Source organism: Canis aureus, chromosome 3 (genome assembly GCF_053574225.1).
Source record: "Canis aureus isolate CA01 chromosome 3, VMU_Caureus_v.1.0, whole genome shotgun sequence".
Lineage (NCBI taxonomy): Eukaryota > Metazoa > Chordata > Mammalia > Carnivora > Canidae > Canis > Canis aureus.
In genome coordinates this window covers 2,526,170-2,549,535 of record NC_135613.1, presented here as the reverse complement: position 1 = coordinate 2,549,535, position 23,366 = coordinate 2,526,170, and the positions used below count along the sequence as shown (strand labels likewise).

Sequence of the window (23,366 nt, the reverse complement as noted above, 5' to 3'; positions counted from 1 at the left end):
GAAGGCAGCCGCTCCCCGCTGAGCCCCCAGGCACCCCTGACCCTTTTCCTTGAGAAGTGTTTGGGCTGAGGCTGCAGGGACAGGATCAGTTCCACGTTCCCATGCCCCCAGCACCACCTTCACCCACTTACACCACTGCTGGAAGACCTGTGAGTGCCCCATGTCACGCCTGTGCCTTGGGTGCTCCTCCTGTAGAGGCCACACAGCTTAACCCTCGACTCTGGCATTTGACTTTCTGTTTTCTGCCTCCCAAGGGCAGGGAGCCTGTCCCCGCCACCCTCCCAGTCCCACTTAGGAAAACCACAGGGCCACGGCTGGGGGCGTGCTTACTGTGTTCCCGCTGTTTTCCAGGACTTTGGGCTCTGACTCACCCTGGGGCCCGGAGGGAAGTGGGAATTACTGCCGCCGTGTTGCAGAAGGGACGATGGAGCTCAGAGAGCTAAGTGGCATCCATCACGACCGGGGCAGCAAGTGGGGCGCGCTGGGGTCCCGACCCAGGCTTGTCTGCCCCCACACAGGCCACGCAGCTACTGGGGTGTTCCCGCGGCTCGTCCCGGCCGCTTGTGCGGGACAGGTCAGGGCCCGCGGTGGCCCCGCTGCAAAGGCTGCTCAGATAAGTAGGTGGTCCTGGCAAGTCAGACAGAGATGAATACTTTGAGGTCTTTTCATGCAGAGCTTGCAAGCTTTGGTTGGCTTTAAATTTGAGGCCTGCGGAGGTCTGCTCTGCGCTGGACCTAGAGAGGTGTTGATGGAGATCTGCTTTAGGGACAGCTGGTCCTCTGTGCGTGGCAGCTCCAGGGGAGGGATGGGACGGTGCTCTTGCCTCTTGTACTTTCCTATTGAAAGCACAGGCAGGGATGCAGGCGGCCCCAGGGCCGGGGATGCAGAGGGGCCCAGGGCCTGGGATGCAGGGGGGCCCAGGGCCGGGGATGCAGGGGGGCCCAGGCCTGGGGATGCAGGTGGGCCCCAACCCGCAGATGCAGGGGGGCCCAGGGCCTGGGATGCAGGGGGGCCCAGGCCTGGGGATGCAGGTGGGCCCCAACCCGCAGATGCAGGAGGGCCCAGGGCCGGGGATGCAGGCGGCCCCAGGGCCGGGGATGCAGGTGGGCCCAGGGCCGGGGATGCAGGTGGGCCCAGGGCCGGGGATGCAGGGGGGCCCCAACCCGCAGATGCAAGGGGGCCGTCCCCGGGTCCCCAGCTGGGTCAGAGCAGAGGCAGCCTGCATCTGAGGCCCATTGGCTCCGCCTGCAGCTGCCTGCGCCCCAGCCCTGACCCGTGTTCCAGACGTTGCTGCAATCCTGCCCTGCGCCATGCCGGGCCCAAGACCTGGAGGCCAAAGGTTCCCTACCCCGTTACAGATTCCCTGAGCCCAACCCGTCCCGGTGGTGTCTTGAAGAATTATTTTCCCGTTTAATCTAATTTGGCAAGGCTTCTCCCTGGGATCTGCAGTGAGCATTATTTCTTTAAAAACAATTTTTTTTTGAGAGGGAGGAAACACATTTTGCCATGCTGAAGGTAAGCAAAAAATGTATTTGACACCTCAGGTAATGGGGGATTTTTTTGCCCATCCCTTTCTGGATCTCCTCAATTGGAAATTGTATTTTTACCATATTTCATTCCCAGAGGAGCTTTTCATAATTTAAATCTCCTGTTCAACTGTACATTTAGAATGGGAGCCCTGACACCATCCTGATTACAGCGTACATGCTGGACATTACCGAGTTTCTCTCTGGGAGCATTCTAATTTTATTCACTCTTTATTAGCATCGTGGCACAGAATTGCATCCTGTACCCTGAACGGGACCGTCCCTCCTGATGCCTTGTGGCAGCTAGGACTGTAGATACGGGAACTTTCCTTTCCCAGTCTCGTGTTAAGTATATATATTTTTAATTACTCATTAGAGGCTAGTGTCTTCACATAGCTCAGCAGAGAGTGAACTAGGAACCATCTTTACATTAGAGAGGGAGAGAGAGACAGAGAGAGGAAGGGTAAGAGTAAGGAGGAGGGGGAAGAGGGAGGAGGAAGGGGAAGAGGGAGGAGGAAGGGGAAGAGGGAGGAGGAAGGGGAAGAGGGAGGAAGGAAGGTTAAGAGGAAGGAGGAAGGTTCAGAGGGAGGAGGAAGGGGAAGAGGGAGGAGGAAGGGGAAGAGGGAGGAGGAAGGGGAAGAGGGAGGAGGAAGGGGAAGAGGGAGGAGGAAGGGGAAGAGGGAGGAGGAAGGGGAAGAGGGAGGAGGAAGGGGAAGAGGAAGGAGGAAGGGGAAGAGGGAGGAAGGAAGGACGGGTGGAAGGCAGGCAGGCACTTGCGTTCTCTAAGGGAATACAACAGGGCCCATGTTCCAATTTGCGTTACACTTTTTTTTGAAGATTTTATTCATTTATTCATGAGAGACACAGAGAGAGGCAGAGACACAGGCAGAGGGAGAAGCAGGCTCCATGCGGGGGGCCTGACGAGGGACTGGACCCGGGGACCCCGATCACGCCTGGACCCAAAGCAGATGCTCAGCCGCTGAGCCCCCAGGGGTCCCCCAACCTGCATCACAAAAAGAGAAAGAAGGGAGGGATGGTGACGGGGAGGGAAGGAAGAGAGGGCAACAGGGAGGAAGGACAGAACTTCTGGTGCTTAAGTGGGTTTTGATCAGCGTAGACCCGGAGCAAATACTGAAAGGCCATTAAGGCCTGACCGAGCGGGGGGCCCACGGGTGGTGATTCCTCAGAGGCCCCCCCACCGCTGGGCTCTGCAGAGGCGGCCCCGAGCCGGGGCCCTGCCGCGGGACCCTCACCCCTCTCGTCCTTGTTTTGCAGGGAGCTTCGATGCCAGGAGGCCCGCGGATCGGGGTGCTGGGGGAGCGGCCCAGGCGATGCCCGGTTCCTGAGCCCAAGGCCGCCGCGGAGCTGTGAGTGGACGCTGGGCGCGGCGCGGTGAGCTGGATGGCTGCGGGCCGGAGCCCCAGCAAGTAGTCGTCGGGCTGTGGGGCGCCTGCCCCGGCGGTGGCGGCGGGACCATGCCCGAGCGGCTCGCGGGGATGCCCTTGGATCTCTGGACCCCGCTCCTGGTACTATGGATGGCGCTGCCCCCTTGCGCTCCTGCGGCTCCCACGGGCCCGGCCCCGGTCTTCCTGGGCGGGCCCCCTCTGGAACCCAGCCGGCTGAGTGACGAGCAGCGGGTTTTGAACCGCTCCAAGAGAGGCTGGGTTTGGAATCAAATGTTTGTCCTGGAGGAGTTTTCTGGACCTGAACCGATTCTCGTTGGCCGGGTAAGCTGCGTGTCTAAGATCCCGATTTCGGGGTCTGCTTCTCCTTCTTAGGTCTGTGACATCGGACTCGGCCCACCCGGTGGCACGTAGCTGTGGCCCGTTGGCCCGGCGGCTGGTGCAGTTAGCCTGGGCCCCTCGGGGGTACGGGCAGCCCCACGGCCTCAGGTGTGTGCAGTGACCTCGCCGAAGGCCCGCTCCCCGCCCCGTCCCCCTTCAGGTGCCAGCACGTGCTCAGGCGCGCTCAGCTGGGCCTCTGCCCCCCTTTCCCCCCGGGGCGTGCGTGCCAGCCGGACTTGCCCTCTGGCTGGAGCGTCCGTACGTTTCTGTTCACTCGGAATTTCTGTGGCCTCAGGTCCTAAGACGTCATCTGTTGCATTTTGTTTTGAGGCCACGCAGCTTCCCGTTGGAGGAAGATTTGTCTCCTTTTTTGGTTTCAGTTTTGTTCGTGGCTTGTTGTTTCAGTTATTAACCGGGATGCAGAACGGGAAGTTCTTGGCGTGCGCGCTTCACAGAGCTGCGTGCCGTGGTTCAGTGAAGTTTGCAGTAGGAGACGAGCCCTTCGGTGTCCGATGGGGTCAGAGGTGTGCAGAAGGAATTTCATACGGGGCTGTGTGCGGGCGGGTTTGCACTTGTGCTGCTGTCGGCAGGTTAGACCAACCTTCCTTGTGTAGGGGAGTGGTCCCCCCGAGATCACACCACTGGTTATTGGCGCTCACGTGGTTGTCCCTCCGAAGCGTTCACAGGCTTCCCACACCGTCATCATAGGAGGAGTCCGAGTATTCGCCTGCACTGGCTGATTTTCCTGTCTAGATTTTTTTTATAATAAATTTATTTTTTATTGGTGTTCAATTTGCCAACATACAGAATAACACCCAGTGCTCATCCTGTCAAGTGCCCCCCCAGTGCCCGTCACCCAGTCACCCCCACCCCCCGCCCTCCTCCCCTTCCACCCCCCCAGTTGGTTTCCCAGAGTTAGGAGTCTTCATGTTCTGTCTCCCTTTCTGATATTTCCCACTTATTTTTTCTCCTTTCCCCTTTATTCCTTTTCACTATTGTTTATATTCCCCGAATGAATGAGACCATATAATGTTTGTCCTTCTCCGATTGACTTACTTCACTCAGCATCATACCCTCCAGTTCCATCCCGTCGAAGCACATGGTGGGTATTGGTCGTTTCTAATGGCTGAGGAATATTCCAGTGTATACAGAGACCACAGCTTCCTTATCCATTCATCTTTCTTTTTTTTTTTTTTTTCCATTCATCTTTCGATGGACACCGAGGTCTAGATTAAGAAGTGAACCGGGCCAATGGTACTCATTTCCCAAAAGCAGGGATTTAAAAGAAAAATAGGAAGAGCATTGAATATTGATCATCAAGACGTGGGTTAACTCTCTGTGTCTTGCTGGGAACTTGCGAGGGCCCTCCTACCTCCACCTCGCTGTCTTGCGAGGCAATTGGAGACCCTCCAAGGACTGTCTTCTCACCTCATGTAGTTGGTCTGCTTGGACACGGGAAGCCTGCATGAGGGGATGCCAGCAATCACCAGGATTCATCAGGCCCTCTCTTAGGCACACGGGAGTATATATCCGAGACCAGAACCATGATCTCCGCCCCCGTTGAGTGTGTGGCCCATCCTGGCCAGTACCATGGGGGCACCTGGTGGGCACCACCTTACTTGATCTTGATCCTAGCACTAGCAATAGCTTGCCCTCCTGTTTCTGCATATACGTGTGTGTGTGTTTGTGTGCATATACGTACATACGTGCGTACACCAATCATATGTGTAAAATAGGTCTGAAGACCTTTATCAATGTGTCTAAAATACAAAAATCTCCGAAAGTGTGTTTGTTGTTGTTGTTGTTGCTGTTGTGGGTTTTTTGGTGTTTTTCTTGTTTTGTTTTGTTTTGTGTTTTTTTGTTTTTTATTTTTATTTTTTTATTTATTTTTTTTTTTTTGCTTTGCCTGATACAAACTCAGGTAGCAGACTTGAGGTTGTTTGTAGACCTAGCGCGTCCCATTGCCACGACCGTGCTGGAACACAGGCCGCGGCCCAGTCGTACTGACGTCGTGGTCACGGTCCTGCTCCTCCTCGCCGTGCGGTGTACGTGCCTTAATGTGTGTCTTGGTGTGAAAGCTGCTCAATTGCCAAACACCTCAGGCCCAGTGGGCTTTGAATACGGGCGTCTTGACCAGCATGATGCTCTTTTTGTGTTTTAAGTACGGCAGCCGTGAGCCTTAGGAGGATCGGTAAAGCAAGAGCAGAGAGCTGGGAAGAGCTCGGGGTTTGAATCGCGTTGGGCATTCCCAAGGCCATGATCTTACCCACCGTATCCTGTTATGCTTTTGAGATGAGCTCCACGTGTTTGAACCATAATTTGCACTCAAGAGTTCTTGCCTACGGGGATGCCTGAGTCGGTCGTAGGACGTGAGCCGCTTAGATCTCAGGGTTGTGAGTTCAAGCCCCACATCAGGTGCAGAAATTACTTAAACATAAAACCTTTAAAAAGCAAATAATAAATAGTAAAGCTCAACCTTTTGTTTTTTTAAAGGAAGTATTGAATATTGAATTCAGAGTCCCTAAAGTCCTCCCTCCTGGATATTTAGAACTTGAGCCAGCCCCCAGGCAGTTCGTTTTCCTACCACAGGAAATTCTGGATCTACAGGCTCATGCATGTGTAATTGAGTATTTTCTTACCGTTTCTATTAGTTGATTCTTTATGGAAGTATATGACTGCAAATAGTATCTTATATAATATAAATAACTGAACATGCTATGCCCAGGAGAACTTTCCATATTTGTCTGAATAGAAAAGGTAATTAAATTGGGGTTTGTTTTGGATTCATAGGAGTCTGATGACTAATTTTAACTCTGTTCTTTCAATTAAGTGATAGAACTGGAAGCAAACAACCAGGCATTTAGCATCGATTTGTGATTTAGTAATGCTCAAAAAATTCTTGCTCGAGTGACAGAAATGTCACATGTGAACCCTAAGACTTTGAAGTGGCCAAAACACCCCTGAGTCTTTATGACTATTTTATTTTGTTTTATTTTATTTTATTTTAATTTAATTTTATTTATTTTATTTTACTTTTTTATTTTATTTTATTTTATTTTATTTTACTTTATTTTATTTTATTTTATTTTTTATGAATTAGCTCTTTCTCTCTTCTCTATCCTGGCCAGCTCAACTGTTAAATCAGTCGAACTAATTTTATGAAGAAATTCCAGCAAACATTTCCAATCCTACATATTTCCCCTTAAAGAACATTGCTCCTGAAATATTGTAGCTTCGGGTTTGAGGCTCTTGGGTCGTAGCGAAGCCAGAACTACATCTCGGGTGACGGCTTCAGATTCTGAGTCAGGCTGGGGGAGAGGAGGATCCGCATCAAGGTGCCCACCGGTGCTTCAGGTGTTCTGTCTCCGTGCACGCTCTCCCGTGTCCAGCTGCAAGCCACTTCATTGCCGAGCTTCCCCCAGGCTGAGGAGCATCCGTCACGTAGGACCATACCCGCTGTCCTAAAGGCCCTCCTGTGATCGCTGGGCTGGGGCCTCAGCACCCTGGGCTGTGCTCAAGCTCACGGCAGAGCCGGGTTTTGAGCGATCGGCTTTTCAGAGCTTTACGTGCACCCTCCCGTGATCCGTGTGTTTTCACTCTATCGCTAGACAGCTGAGTGCAGAGGAAGAGCAAGCCCTCGAGATGCACTCTCCAGAAGTCCGAAGTTTGGCTTTGTCACTTTCTGAATGTTAACTCTGCAGAAATTACTAAAAAGTCTTCAAACGCTCTCCAAGTAGAATAAATAAGAGTATGTCAGAGTCCATACCATCATGTATGCATAGTCTCTGTACATAGTAATTGTAGCCACGACTATATTCTTTTTTTTTTTTTTTTAAGATTTTATTTATTCATGAGAGACCCAGAGAGAGAGGCAGAGACACAGGCAGAGGGAGAAGCAGGCTCCATGCACCGGGAGCCCGACGTGGGATTCGATCCCGGGTCTCCAGGATCGCGCCCTGGGCCAAAGGCAGGTGCTAAGCCACTGAGCCACCCGGGCTGCCCAACTGTATTCTTTTTTTAATGGTTTATGTATTTATTTTAAAGCCGGGGGTGGGGCGGTGAGGTGGGGTGGGGTAGGGGCAGAGGGAGGGACAAGCACACTGTGCGCTGAGCACGGAGCCTTATGCAGGGCTGTCTCCCGGGACCCTGAGATCATGACCTGAGTGGAAATCAAGAGTCTCTGGCTTCACCGATGGGGCCGCCGAGGCGGCCCTGTAATGTGTTCTTAGTTACAGGTGTGTGTGCATCCGTGTATGTGGGTGTGTGTGTGTGTGGGGGGGGGGTGTCGTTGCAGTGATGGCCAGAGAGTTATGCTGCCGGGTGAGCACAAGACATCGGGAGCCCAAAGAAGGGTCCTTTCGGGTGTCCCAGGGCATGTTGCTGGAGGTGATGTTTCAGTGTGTTTGGAAGGATGATGCGTCACTTGGGTTGAGGTGGGGTGGACTGGAAACCCAAGCTATGGCAGCAGGACAGAGGGGCTGTGCGGTGTCGTGGGGACACCGTGGCCCTACTCAGGGTCGCCTTGCCTGGAAGCACTTGTGTTTCTGGCTGAATTAAAACGAGGTTGAAAGTCCCATTCACAGAGAAGCCTTCCCTGTCCCGTCCTGCCCCAGAAATAACTGCCCTCTCTAATATCTCACAGCCCCTGGCGGTGCTTTACTTTTTCGTCTTCCTGATGATCATTGCCTCACATACTCTATACTTTGTCTTGTTTGCGATTTGTTTCCGACGACAGTGCATGTTCCACGGACGAGACAGGTTTCCCCTCCTTTGTTTTTCACTGTTTCCCCAGAACCCAGAACACTGCCTGTAAACAGGGGGCGCTCAGGAAGCGTTGTGCTCAAATACCTGAATGGGTCACCTAAATAACGGGGGAATTGATTAAAAAGTATCATAAACCCAATAAGATTTCATACGAGTGGCTTTTTCCAATGAAGGGGGCTGTGCAATCCTTTCATGTTCCCCTTCAGCACTTAGAGAGAGCAGCTCGTAGTTTGAACATTGTTTCTACTTTGCGATTTTAAAGGTCATTCTTGGGGCGCCGGGGTGGCTCAGCCGGTTAGGTGTCCTGCCCTTGGTTTCAGCCTCTGTCGGGGTCTCACGGGTCCTGAGACTGAGCCCTGCCTGCCCTGGGGTCGGTGGGGGAGTTGGCCTGAGAGACAGAGCGGGAGAGCACGCGTAGGTGGGGCAGAGGGGCAGGGAGAAGCGTGGGGGCTGCTGGCCGTGGGGCCCCGGGGCCCTGGAGCCCCGTGACCTGGACGGAGGGCAGACACTCAGCTGGCTGGGCCACCCAGCTGCCCCTCAACTAAGTAGATCCTTTTTTTTTTTTTTTTTTTTTAATTAAATCAAAGTGTTTCTTTGCGTTCGTGCTAATGGGTAACTTGTTAACCCGGCTTTTGGAGGAGGCTGTGCCGAGCGCTCTGCAGAGGCCGCCCGGACCCCTGTGGGCTGGTTCCGCGGTTCCCCATCCATCTGCCAGCTTAGGTTTGTGCGGGCGGCATGGGTGCCCCCAAACTCCTCTTTCTGGATTTCTGTAAAACCAGTGTCAGCCAGAGACTCCGCTCCTGACTCTAGTTCTTTGTGGAACAGGTGGTGCAGAGCCCGCTGTCCGCGAGTACCTAGCGTGTCACGATCCTCAGGACCTTCACGTTGGCTTTCTCTGCCGGTGCTGGTGCAGGATAAGGTGGTGCCTGGGACTCTGTCCTATGTGCATATGTGTTCTTGTCTTAAAAAGAAGAGAGAGAGGAAAAAGAAAAAAATATGATGGTTTTCATACATCTTGCAACTAAGACCATAACAGTCATGTCCCTTGGGTGAGACGCACATGAGGCGACCCGCCCGCTGTTATCCTGGGAGCCCTGTGCTGGGTCACGAGAGTGTTAGATGAAGCCACCCGACAAATGCGCACTGAGCACTTAGGATCCCCCAGGCACCGTGGATGAGACATTGTCTGCCCTGAGTGAGCCCCGAACCCCGACACCCACCCTCTGTCACGGAACTGGTGGGGTGCTGTGGGGGTGGACAGGCAACGGGCAACGCCGCCTGCTAGCAACTGCCGCACTCGGATGGAGACAGGGACCCCGAAGTAAAGGAGCCTGGCTCCGTGAGGCACCTGAGCGGGACGGTGGTCCGTTGGGTGGGATGTAGGCTCCTCCCTAAGGAAACCGCCTGGGGGCCAGACCGTAACCGAGCTGGGAAGGGACGATGCTGCGGCGGTGGCCGTGGCGTGCAGGGTTGGGGGGGGGGCTGCTCAGAGGCTGGAGACAGGGCCTGGCACCCCGGGGGGGCTGAGTGGCCTTGGGAAGGTGGGGAGGGGCTCCTGGAGACCTGGCTGCCCTCTCCGCACCTCTGCCGCGGGGGACCCGTCAGAGAACCTCGTGCGCCTGTCGTGTGCGGTTTCCTCACCGGTGATGGGATCGTGGATCACGAAAGTATATTTAAGATACGAATGAATCCCCGTGGAGCCGGCAAAGAGGGCGATATGAGAGAAATGAGCATGGGGTCTATTAATTTTCTGCCCAGGTCCCTTTAGCTCTTGTTCTGTGGTCTGTGATCCTCGGCTCCTCATGTTGCTTTATTTTGGGAGAAACCAGTTTGTTCTGCAGGTGGTCAGAGTCCCACCCTAATGGGCTCTCTTGCGTCAGCTCCCTGCTCTCTCCTCCCTCTCCCCCTCCTACCTGGGCCTCGGAGCAGTTCCTTATTTGGATAGAACTCCACTGCTGGTGATGCTCCGTCTATTTATAATTCTCTCCCTCCACGGCTCTGACTCATTTTCTCTCTTTAAATTTGCCCTTCTAACCTCCTCTCTTCTCTGTAACTTGGAAAGCCTTTGGGTGGTGCTGAGTGCGAAGGCCCGGGTGCCAGGCGATGACGCTGTCCGCAGCCGGCGACGAGGTGGCTCTGGACAGGCCGTTCTGTGGCCGGCCGTGTGCACGCAGGGTGCTGGGCTACGCGGCCACCATCTGCCGTATCCTGGCCCGTGAGGCCCACTCGCTGTCCGGTGTGAGAACCCTCTGCCCTACGCAGCCCGGGCCCCAGTGACGTGGCAGGCACGCAGGTCAGCATCGCGTGTCCCAGCCCGGCCAAGGCCACGGGAAGAGCTTGCCCCTTATCCAGTGGCCCGGCTGGGACATAATGGGCATCCCGGAGCTTGGGAAGTTTTCCGACACTGATAGAGAGAAATGAAATGGTATCAGTCGCGTGGATCAGAAGAAACCCTAAATGCACACACGCGCGCAGACTCGCATGTGTGCGTGATCTATCAGCAGGGCTTGTGCACCAGTAAAATCCCTAATCACCTCCTGATCCCTTCTCTCTGGCCCCAGACATTCACCCTGTTTGCTTCAGTCCATACCCAGGGACCGGGTGAGCGTACCGAGAGTCTGTGCTTATCTCGCAGAACCCTCCCCGCCCCAAAATACACTCACTCAAACCTCTTAAAAGTCTTGCATATATTTTCAGTCTCCTTAAGGGTCATCTCGTTGAGGCGGGTATATTTTTCCCACTTGAAGCAAGTGATAGTAGTCCTATGGTAATGGATGAAAAGCCGGATCATGTCATCTACTTTATGAATAAATGACAAGGTAATCGGTATCAAAAAATTAAAAAAAGCAAACGCAACACTGATTTCGATCGCAAGTATGGAGCTGGAGCTCACGGGGAAGACTTGGTGAAGCGTAAATGCTACTCAACCAGGAAGGCCTTCCCGGTTTATTCACGTTAGCGGGATAGTCTGAATCATTAAAAATCACTAAGATTTGTAACACGGGGACATGGCAACTGAATAAATACCCGAAACAAGATGCAAAATGTGTGTAGACTGCGTGTGCGATATGAACAGAGTGCCTGGCGTATATTAAGACGTGTGTGCATGTGAAAATAATACATATATTCAGTCACTTACAAAAATAATGAACTCCTGCGTACTGATCCCCCGATCATTCGTATGCAGAGATGTTCACCATTCTGCTATTTGTTTTCTTGAGTTTTTCTCCTTTCACCCCTGAGAATGCCAGTACTCTTTATTTTAAAAATCAATGTAGGAAGAGTCCTATTCATATTTATAAGCACCACCCATTGTTTCTGAAAAAAAAAAAATTCCCGATTGAGAAAAATATAAGACTCAATGATAGGTATGTAACCCCCGTGAAAAACAAGTAAGTTAAATTGTGATATTGATGCATATTAATACGTCAAATATCAAGAAACAGGAGTCTGTAAGGAAATGTGCCATTACAGTCAACCTCCCCCCCCCCCATTTAGGTGATTAGATTGTCAGTTTCTTTTCTTTATAATTTTGCCCATTTTATTTTCTACGATATGCTATTATTACGTCATAACACATTGCAAAACAAAATGAGAGGAAAGTAAATGGCGATGTTATATCATTCAATTTTTCTTAGAATCAATGCTCTCTATTCATAGCATATTCTTGGAGACTGTTATTTAGTTTGAATCACATTTGGTAAATGTGATCTTATTTAAATACTTGGAAGGACAATCTCATCAATTAATAAATTAAAGAGCTAGAAATATTCGATCGTTTTTACAACACTATGAAGAGAGCCAGGGCAGCCATAGCCTTGCTGTACCGCTAAGTGTACTTAAACGACGTCCATTACCGTGGGACAGACCAAATATGAACCAGAAATAAAGGGTTTGTATCTGGCTTTGAAATGGGAACCTGTGTTTGTAATGTTCCGAGTATTATGGTCAGCCTGCATGCTGCCTGTAGCTTTTCAATAATTAAGAATAACCTAGGAAAGGTATTTATGGTCTCATGTTGTTTAAGAAAGATAACAAACGGTGCTGCAGCATTTCCTTCAGCCTGGCTATGTGTGTTTTCTAGACGGTAGTTTCTTTAATATTTTAGCATTTTCCTTCCATACATATCATTAACTTTAAAAATAAAACTCCCAGTTATTTCACCAGCCAAAGATGAGCTTATTGGAGAATAAAAGAGAATTGCCATCTGGGATAAGCAAGCTGCAGCAACACCATGGGGGAGTCTGGAGAAGGAAGGAGAGGTAGCTCTCATGGGGGGTGGGGGGGATAGAAAGGCTCTTGCAAACAGAACGTCCCTTGGAGTCCTCTGGGAGTTAAAAGCTTTCCTTAAGAGCTCTCCCTCTCATTGGCTGAGCTGTCGCTGGGACAGGAGACAAGCCTGCCTTCCCCTGCTGGGCCAAAGAGTAGCATCCGCGTGCAAGGCCCATCTCTTCCTTTTGAGTATTCAGTAGGGTGTAAACTCTCCCTGCGGAGCCTCTTGACTCCACTTTAGTGAGCTTTCCTTTCGTTGATTTTCACATCCTCTCCTTTATAGCTAACTTAAACTCGCCCTCTATACTCTTTCTCTCTCCCTCCCTCCCACCCTCCCTCACCCCTTCGCCCTCCTTGTGATCGTTTGACCGTGTGTGTTTCTGTCCCCGACTCCTTGAATGTCTTGAGATATAGTAAAGGCAGTCTTGTCAATATTCACGTATTGGAATATTTAGTTAAGATGTGGGTATCTCAGTAGCTATGGTAACTTTTCAATACTTTTAGAAGTACTTTTAGATCTTACAACTGGGAAGAGAAATAGGATTCGCTACATTCTTGGTACTAAGAGTGAGGGGTCTGCAGACCAGCAGCAGCCCCTGGGAGCTGGTCAGAAATGCGGAATTCCATTCACCACCTGTATACCTGATTTACTGAATCAGAATCTGCATTTTAACGGTTTCCCCCAGGTAATTCCTATGCACATTAAAGCCTCAAAATATAGATATATTCACTCAGTTGTCAGTCAATCCCAGGATAGCTTGACTCATGCTTTCCGTTCTCTGTATCCAACCTGAGTAAATTTGGTGTACCGCTTAATTAAAGAAATGGGTCATGGGCACTGATGTTTGGAAGAGCTCTAGGCAAGGTATAGGGTAGGAGCCACAGCTTATTTCATTTGAACCCCATGTGGTAGGTGCCGGGTACCATAGGCTGCGACATCAGTTTGCAGCTGGAACTCCTCCGTGCTGCAGGCGAAGGCAGAGGCAACAGCCTGTGGACAACCCCCCCCCCCCTCCCGGCTGGATCAGTTAACAGGAGCCACCCCTTGCTCAGACCCATGGAATCCTTTCTTTCTGCATGTATTTACCACAACATGGCAGATGTGCTCTGAAATCTGCAGAGTCTCAAATGTCACTGGGCTTCCATGGGAGGCAATAGCAGAATCCAAATGAGCCTGATGAGAAGGACTGAAGGATATTGGGAAACAGCAGGGAATAAAAGGCTAGATGCATACTTCTGCTGCTCTCTAATCCTAAAAAAGCCCAGCTGTGTTGCATAGATCTCTTTTTGTTGTGAATATATGTCGGAGACTATGAGATTGATGACATCGTGCAGAGAGACATTCGGGTGGGGGAGAGAAGGAGGTTTTTAAGTGACCGAACTAAACTGATCATATCTACTGAGTGTTTGCTGCATGGTAGGCACCTTATAAAGGCTGCTTGTTCAGTCCTCACAGAAACCCTGAGCAAGGCATCACCATCCCCGTTGTCAGGCCGGGAGAGCTCAAGGGAAGAGTCATCTCTGTTAGCAGCTGCAGGTTAGACACACGGTGAGTACTTGATGCAGCCCGGAGTCAGGCCTGGACACGGTGACCCCAGGGTGTGTCCCTGTAACCACAGCAGCACCTGGCCTCGTTTGAACCCCATATGGGAGGTGCTCAGTGGGCTTGGCTGCCACCCCAGTTTGCAGATGAGTAAAGTGAGTCTCGCTGAAGGTACAACCAAGTTAGGGTCTCATGACAGGCGTGTAAAATCTAGTAGGATTTGAATATACGTTTAGAGAGTCTAGCTAATTGCGAGACCACTATGCCTGTTCATCGGCAGGCATCTCTCTATGCCTCGCTCATGGGGGAGAGAGGCACGTATATGGCCCTTGAGAGAAGAAAAGTGTGCTGGAGGGTTAGGCGTATGGTGGCTCAGTTATATTTCCTTTACGGGGAGGTGAGATTGCGACAATGTGGGTCTGGGTAGAGCTGGAGCCGCGTACAAAGGGATTCATGGGAGAGTCTCCAGGTACAGGGTAGTGTGCCCTCTGTCTTTTTTTGCTTTCTCATTTAAAAATATACATTTCAATACTTACGATAGTGAAGTAAGAGAATAATGATGTAGAGGGAGTAGCAGGAGAACGTATGTCCTGACCACTTCGGGCCTCTTGCTTGGTTTTTAAAGTACATTTACAGGTGTCATTCTCACCGTTTGGCAGGTGAGAAAATTGAGACAGTTGCATTGACTTACCTTTTCATTGGTTGGGTGACGGTAGTGCAAGGTCCCGACTTTTTCTTCTGATCTGGGCAGAGTTCGGCATCACTCGAGCTGTAGCACTATGCTAGAGAGCCCGCTGGGACCTTGGGCCGTGACTGGGCAATTGCGTGGGCTCCTCTCAAACGGAGGGTCCCCAGACAACAAGAAGAAGGAAGAGGGAGGGTTGAGTGGGGCACAAACCCAAATCCTCTACTCCAGACAGGAACTAAACGAAGACAAAAAGCTTGTCCCCTCCAGCTGCTTGAACTAATTGTGTTAATGCTGAATAATTCATTCGCAATTCCCTGTACGCTTGGAAACCGAGCTGGTGACCAATATCCCAAAGGCTCCAGAGGTGGGATCTATAATTTACTTTTCTCTCCGCGGTGACTTCCCTGATTCCTCTTGCGACGCCGAGGGTCTTCTTCCAGAGGGATATGGGCTCCTCTGTTTCATCTCTTCCTTCCGGACTCTTACTACGGAGGGGGACGACCTTCCTCTGGACGGTTCTGGTCATGTCCTTTGCTACCGGCGCACTTTGGCCGCGGAGAATAATTCCCATGTGCCTGTGGCAGATTCTCCGAGGAGAAGTAATTTGGTGAGAAAGCAAACACAGCTATTGAAAATGACCAAATCCTATAACTCCTTGAAGCAAGTGAGACTCCCCAGCCACTCAAGGGCTTTATTTAGAATGTGGCAGGGTTATTTATAGTGGGGTTTTCTTTGCTTTTATTTTTCTATGTGCTTCTGGGAATCTAAAAGTATAAATGAATTTCTCATTGCAGTTTGCTTCTCTGTTATACTCGTGTGTGTGTGTGTGTGTGTGTGCTCACATGCGTGTGCGTCCGCGTCCTGTCGCGTTTCCCTTAGAGCAGGGCTGCTTCGGCAGGGCTCATCCTCTAATTATGTCCCTGCCTTTGCAGGAGCGTTTACAATCAGCCTTGTGAGGTGCTTTCAGAAATCATTAGACGTGTGCAATGGCTGTTCCTGTTGATCACAGCCACTAGTTCGCTCCTCTTCCCTGCTTTTCCTGTCATTAAACTCCTATGTAAAGTTCTTAGTTGTTCTGTTTGGTGGTTTGTGTTATGGCTGAAACCAGATTCCACATCCTGACTAGATTATGGGGAATGCATCTCAATGTTTGTGGCTTTTTCTCCATCCCACAAGTTGGATGAGAGACACAAGTTGAAGCCTGGGAAAAAAACCAAACAGTAAACGTGGAGACAGCCCCTCCCACCCACACAAATGGGTCGAGATGATCAGAGAGTCAGAGAGGGACAAACGACAGCGCCAAACAGCAAACGTAGCGTAAGACCAAAAATCCTGAATGACAGAGAGAAAGTCACGTTACAGATGTCACAACCTAGGAGACGGGTTTAGACACAGAAAGCAGAAACTGAGAGACTTTCACAGGAGCCAAGGATTCAAAAACCACACAGGATCAGAAACAATAAGAGAAAAAATAAGACGGGGTGATGACGAAGATGAAGAGAGAGTAAGGGAAGGATAGTGGAGGGACAGGGAAAAAGAGAGATGAAAGAGAGAGAGAGAAAAGGATTTGGGTCCACTGAGTGGCTTTCACCAGGAAGACACTAATTTCCTACAGGAAATCCTCTGGGCCCATCCTCTGGGCAGATGGTCTTCTGCATAGTTTCATGGCACTTCTGGTCACTCCGCTCTGCTCTCTCTTGACGAGGAGTGGGTTTTGTTGGGGACACGCGGCGTTCGCCGAGTAACCGAGGCTGGCACCACTGGGCATGAGGTCAGAACAATCTGGGTGAACCAGCAAGCCAAGATCTTCCTAACCTTTCCCAGAAACATGATTTTGGCTTTTAAATTGATACACTTCCTAGCACTTGGTGCTAGAACCCGAATGGGGCCCATGTTACGTGCAATCAGATACAATGAGTGAAGAGGGTCTTTATCACCCAGTTCCTCCTGAGGGGCGCTGGCTTCCAAGAGAAGCCGGAGAGTGGGAACGGATTATAGGTAAGCCCTTGGGACCATTCGCATCTCCTAACCCTCTTTGAAATTATAGAATGGGCTTTTGAAACACTGGAAGGACAAAAAATTCATTAGAATTTCTATTTCTTTTTTTTTTTTTTTTTAAGGTTTATTGATTTAGGTTGAGGGGGAGGGAGGCGTTCCCGTGTGTGTGGGTAAGAGCAGGAGCAGGAGGAGGGGCAGAGGGGGAGGGGAAGGGGGAGCTGAGCATGGAGCCGAATGGGGGCCTCGATTCCAGGACCCTGAGATCATGACCTGAGCTGAAACCACGAGGTGGACGCCTAACCCGCTGAGCCCCCCAGGGGCCTCTAGAATTTCTGTTTCTAGTATAGAAATGATCTGACTTATGTATTCAGTTGTGAATAATCTGAAATGTCCATGGAAGAGGCTAAGAGTGTTTTCTGTCTCTGCTACTTGACAAATGTATTTGAATCAATATATTCGTCATGGCTTAAGGAAAAGTAGGCAAAGTGAAAGTTGAAGGACGCATGTAGGCAGGAGCAAGGGGAGTATTACACGGTACAGACCCGATGCCTTCCGGGATATCCAAGGTCTGACTTAGCCTTCGTTGAACCCCGCGGGATAGAGCTGTTGACATCACTGCCCCCCACCCCACCCCTTAACAGATAAAGGGATGTGGGGTCAGAGAAAGGTAGCCACTGTCCCAGAATGACCAATGAAGTGGGGGAATGGGTCCTGGAATGCAGAACTAGCTGATTTCAAAACCTATGCTTCTTTCTGCCTACACTGTACCACCCCCACCCTCCCTTTATTTGGTTCTTCCTTATGTTTCTTTGCACATGGGTATGCTCTTATGGAATATGGAAGAGTTCTTATTTTTACACAACACAGTTTGCTCTTCCAAACACATATTTGGATCATTCCAACAACCCAGAGGCCCAAGTAGGATGACTGGAGTAGGGGAAACCCAGGGCTCCTGATCCTTTGCTCGGTGTTTAATATCACACTGCCCGCTCAGGGTCCTCTGTGCGTCACTCCGCGCTGAACGAGATGGGCATTTTCCCATGGTGACTCCTCTCTACTAGGAAGTGTGTTGAGATTACTACTGTAATTCCAGTTTGTACTACAGAACCTGACGCTTAAGACGTGGGCTCCTTGATCCTGTGACATGCCCCTGCCATGATGGGATGGGGTCAGGATGGCATTATGTTTTTGAAGACTACCACCCAACCATATGGTTTATGTGATCTCTCCTCTCTCTTTTTTTTAAAGATTTTATGTATTTATTCATGAGACACACAGAGAGAGAGGCAGAGACCCAGGCAGAGGGAGAAGCAGGCTCCATGCAGGGAGCCTGATGGGGGACTCAATCCCAGAGCCCCTGGATCACGCCCTGAACCAAAGGCGGATGCTCAACTGCTGAGCCACTCAGCTGCCCCTATGTGGTCTCTTAAATCTGAGGAGTCAACTGCTTTCCTACTGATGCTGCAGACGGAGACTGAGAACTTGGACTGTAATAGCCATTATCCCAGGGGATATTACACAAGGAGGCTCTCAGAAATCTTCACTGCCTTGTGACCTCCTCGCTTCACATTATCCAAGATGGTGTTCCTTACTACAGCCTAGCACCCCAGGTTCTGGATGATGCATGGTCCAGTCCAGGAGCCCAAGACTGTTGGATTCTGTTAACATTTGAGGAAGTCCTTCGCCGTTGGGTTTTTTCCTCTAGAAATACTCACCAGGTTTGGATTGGGGTAGGGAAAGGTAGAGCAGCTCTGTGTCGTTTGGCATGGCAAGCCCTGGGTTACAGTTTGATCCTATGACCTGGCAAAAAAAAAAAAAAAAAAAAAAAAAAAGCTTTGTTGTATTTGCAAAGGAAATCAGCATGCCTGGGGACTGCTGGCTGAGATGTGATAAGGAGCTGAAAGTCTGTATCTGAAGGCTCTGCTCTCAGGAGAGAACTTTTGAGGTAGATGAAGAAAGCACGCCCACCTTGGAGTGGAAGAGTCCTTGCAAATGCAAAGTCCTCAGCTCCGTTCCTCCTTCCTCCGTGAGCTCCCCGACCTTCTGGCCTTTTCTTTTAGATTTCATCCAAGTGTCAGCACAAGAAAAACTCCTCTAGCTCATCAAGTAGGGGGCTAAGTCTTTGCTCTCTCTCTCTCCCCACTGCCCCCAACTAAGCATGAAAGTGCCACATGCAGATTTTCAATTCGAATCTCCTTCCTCTTAAAGGATTAGAGTTTTCTATTTTACAATTTACTCTTCAAGGTATCCTGTTCCACCCAAGACGTACTTTCTATGAGCTATAGGCTTGGGTTTGCAGCTCCAGGAGGCATAAACGCTCACATAAATGCAGAAACAAACATTTAACACAAAATTAGCAAACCGTATTTAGCACCCGTCTCTGAAGCCTCTAGAGGGCTTTCAACCCAACTTCTGTCTGTCGGGTGATGACTGCATGGCTAGCTTGCTTTTCTCCTGTGGTTATTGCTTTTCTGGGGCACTACAGGCTGCAGCACCGCCGTCGAACCCTGCTAGTCCCAAGTTGAGGCTTGTTTTTGTCGTAGCTACAGACACGCTAGCCTGGACTGCTGTGGTCAGGAGCTCCGGCTCTCAAGTCGGACAAAGTTGGGTTTCAAATCCTGTCATAGCAGACACACTCCAGCTTGCAGCCTCGTTTAATTCTGTTAAGCCTCTGTTTCCTCATCTAGAATATTGGTTTGTAGGATTTTTAATTTTTTTCCACTAGGGATTCGCCAAGCCATGGGTGTGATCCGTCGTAGTTCACTTAGAGGGGACTAGATATAACGGGAGGTGTTACTGTCCTAAGCACTTTACACTTGGGAGTTCTGTTTGTCGTTAAAGCTCTAGCTGCCGTTGCCCAGAACTTTCTTTCTTAGGTTGCGCCGTGCTGCGCCCGTGTCACTCAGCCGCAAGGTGAGGTGGGTGACCGCAGGCCTCTCTCGAGCCTCTGCAATGCAGCGCCCTGTCTCCGGCCCCCGCGTCCCCTGCCGTGCTGGCCCGCTGAGCTCGGGGTGGAAGGGACGGCCCCGCTGGGAGGCTGCACCCAGTGGTGCTTGCCTCTCCCAGCCGGAGGAGGCCGATCGGAATGACACCGGGCATGCTGCGTCCCAGGTGACCGGTGACCTGGTGTCGACGCCTCTACGTGTCACGGGACCCAGTGAGGACCTTGAAGAGCGAGAGGCGGGAGAGGTTAGGGACGTTCCCCACCTTTGGGTGCTGACCCTCAGGCACTGCTGGGGCTGGAGAGGGGGTTTGAGTTGGGCCGTGAGCCCAGCACCCCGAGGTGAGCCTGGCGGGGGCTGATTCCCTCTGAGCCGCGTGGGGAGAGGCTCAGTGCGGCCTTACCTGGGCTCCAGGTGGTCAGGTGCAGAGCCCTCGGCCCCACGTTGCTGTGACCGGCAGGCGATGCTGCAGCCAGTGCACCGGGCTGGCCCGGGCGAGGACCGTCAGCAGACGTCCCTGGTGAGAACCGTAGCTCGCAGTAGCTTAGGGCTGCTCACGGGCTGTTTCCTTCCCTGTGAATTTTCGAAAAAGCTTCACCTACCAACTCTTGAACATGCAAAAGAAAAAAAATCATAATATCTGGAATTTATTGACATAGAAACACATTTTATAAATATTGAAGGGAAGGAACCTTTAGATTCATAATTAGATGAGCATTTTATACCCTTCTACACACGCATACCCCATACCTACTCAAATTATTTTTAAAATATTTTATTTATTTACTCATGAGAGACAGAGAGAGAGAGAGAGAGAGAGAGAAAGGGGCAGAGACACAGGCAGAGGGAGAAGCAGGCTCCATGCAGGGAGCCCGACGTGGGACTCGATCCCAGGACCCCGGGGTCACGCCCTGGGCCAAAGGCAGGTGCCAAACCACTGAGCCCCCCAGGCGCCCCCCAGACCTACTCAAATTATTACATTTCCCAGTAGTGGATGATTATTGTGCTGATAAGTCTGATAAGTATGTTTTTAGATACGATGATGGTTAAATCTGTGATCTAAGTTGTATCACTCTATACATTCACCTATGATTTGCCCTGAATGTCATTTTTCTGAAAATGAGGTGTTTTGTAGGAAGAAGGTCTTCTTTAGACTAATATTGTATCACGTGTATTGAGATTTCCATTCCAGGGTTCTCAATTAGGGAAAATAGGAGATGTGACTGCTGTTAATGAAACAAATGACTGTCATTTTGAACCCTTCCAAGCTAGCACCGGAATGAATACTGCCTGATACTCACAAAATCTGTATAAGGTACACACGGCAATATATTTCAATTTGTAGGCATAAACAGACTTAATGAGGTTGTATAATTTGCCTACAGTGAGCCAGCTGAGAGTCGCTGAATCACATTTCAAACATAAATGTATCTGCCATCAAATTTTGTCCCTCAAAAGTTTCCGATATATAGTCTCTTATAAAAAAAAAAGTTTAAGTTCTTAGATAAAGTAGTCACGTCATGTCATTTCATCAAACACGCGCACAAACACACACGGAATTCAGAAACTAGTATGACGTGCCACGGGTTTATTTACTTTTCATTTTCAAAATCAATACAGTTGACTGAAATGTTATTCTTTTTATTTTTTTTAAATATTTTTTTATATTTATTTATTCTGAGAGATAGAGAGAGAGAGGCAGGCAGACAGGCAGAGGGAGAAGCAGGCTCCACGCAGGGAGCCCGACGTGGGACTCGATCCCGGGACCCCGGGGTCACGCCCTGGGCCTACAGCAGGTGCTAAACCGCTGAACCCCCCGGGCTGCCCCTGCTGTGTTGTTCCAAAGTGCTGGGTAAAAGTAGATCAAAATATTTGTCCAGCAGCATTTATCGGGGACGTGCTATGTGCTGGGACCTTTGCTGAAATGAGGAAGACACGGGCGAGGGCTCCGGGTGACGTCGACGTTCACTTTGAAGAAACGAGGTGGGGCTCTTCGGGGTGGGGGGCTCTTTGCTCTGTGAAACAGCCCCCCCTCGCCCTCCTGCACGATGATCCATGCGTTTCCTTGGCGACAATATTGCTACCAGTTCACCCAAATTATCCAGATTTCACATCACCTCTGGGAAAGAATCAGGAATCAAACCAGCTTGAAATAGGAAGGATTTCTGTCTTCCCGACTCTTAACAGAGCACATAGCTGGAAGCTAGTGGAACTTTCCAGTCAGGAAGAGAGAGGCTCACTATGTAAATCATTATCGCTGACAAGTTAAGCCTCCAGTCAAAAGCAGAGCGTACAGTTTGTGTATTTACCTCAGGCTATTTGTCTCCACAGGGTGACTGTTTGAGAAGAAACACTTGCAGCAGGTTGGCTTCCACACACGTCCAGGCAGACACACACACACGCGGTAACACTCCCATGTCGCCTTGGGTCGCCCGAAGTCCAGGGTTTAAATTATCCTCAGAATAAATAAATAAAATATTTTAAAAAATAAAAAAAAAATAATAAATTATCCTCAGGACTCTTGACAGCCACCACCCTGTCCCAACCCAGGAATCCCAAGTCCGCGAGATCAACTGAGCGATCCGTAAAGAACCAGTTGGAAATTATCTGACACCTTCTGCAAGTAGGAGGTGGAACCCGCTATCCCCACCCAAACTGCCCCGTTTCCTTCCACTCGATTGTCTACATCTCGTAACTAGATGTGGTATTATCCTGCACGGAGCATTTCTGCGTCTCCGTCGCCTCGCGTAGATGGGCACAGAATCGCTGCCTAGCTCAGTGCATGGCGGTCACCCTTGTGTGACCTTGGGGGAGTCCCGTAACCTTCCACCGTGGGTTTTCAACATTCAGTGAGTCATAGGAAATTGTTGACGGTTGGGCTAGTGCAGAGTGGTGCCATCTAATTGTTAACTATGACAATGATGGTGCAACTAATTATTCATATCCACCAACAAATAGCTGTTACTACAGATACTACTAGAATAATTACCGTTGCTCTTAAAAATACCTCAGGATTTGTATCTCCAGATATTACATGAGAAAAAAAAATGTCAACTTTGCTCAGCAACCATGTGATGAGCTGAGCTCAGAGACTCGAGAAGTAAGATTTCAGCCAACTAATTCAACCAAGATGTGAGCCAAAGGCTTTATCTTTTTTTTTTTTTTTTTTCTGTACCATGTTGTCTGCAGCAGCCTCTATTTTGGTTTCTTTGACAGATTGGGGGTAAAACTTTATTAATTGAAATATCTGTGTATCATTTCTGTTGCAATATTAAAAAAAATACCCAACACTAGTAAATGCTAAATAAATGCATGTTTTCTTTTCTTCTGTCTGTCTCTCACACAACGTTTTGAAAAATTCATCTACTCTAAAGAAGTGAAGCATGAACTGTCTTAAGCCATGTGTTTCCAAGATAAGGAGGAGATTCATTATGACCTTATAATTATTTTGTTTGGAAAACATATTTAACTCGGGTCCTTACAGTTTACCAACAATCACAATAAGAGCATCAGAAACACATGCAAAGCTCTATGTATGTACATTAGCTTTTTTTCCAGTGTCTTGTTAAAAAAATTCAGCTGAGTAAATCTTAAAGATCTTACAATGCATGGCTTCATGAATTGGGCAGCATCCCATCTAGCAGATAGAAAGGAGCCCCAAGGATGTGTACAAAGTGAAAGACTTATGGGCAGAAGAGACTGGGACAAGGAAGACGCATCAGTAAAAAGTAGACTGGTTGTGGCAAGGCTGCTTTCCTTTAGGGGACGGCAGGGGTCTATAGGACAGATCACCTCACTAGTGCTGACCAGATGGCTCCCGATTGGCTGGTTTCAGATTCCATTTTTAGG

The 23,366-nt window shown here is 49.9% G+C and overlaps 1 protein-coding gene across 4 annotated transcripts in view; it reads left to right on the top strand.

Moving 5' to 3' along the window:
• LOC144306243 (cadherin-8) overlaps positions 1–23,366 on the top strand; it is a 358,000-nt gene that overhangs the window by 11,870 nt on the left and 322,764 nt on the right. For 3 of the 4 annotated variants that reach the window (XM_077885706.1, XM_077885704.1, XM_077885708.1), the window contains exon 2: positions 2,802–3,253. In XM_077885706.1, coding sequence (XP_077741832.1) covers positions 3,002–3,253 — 252 coding nt within the window. In that variant the 5' untranslated portion in view covers positions 2,802–3,001. Of the gene's footprint in view, positions 1–2,799; positions 3,254–23,366 lie in introns of those variants that run through there. The other variant, XM_077885705.1, reaches the window with a different exon arrangement.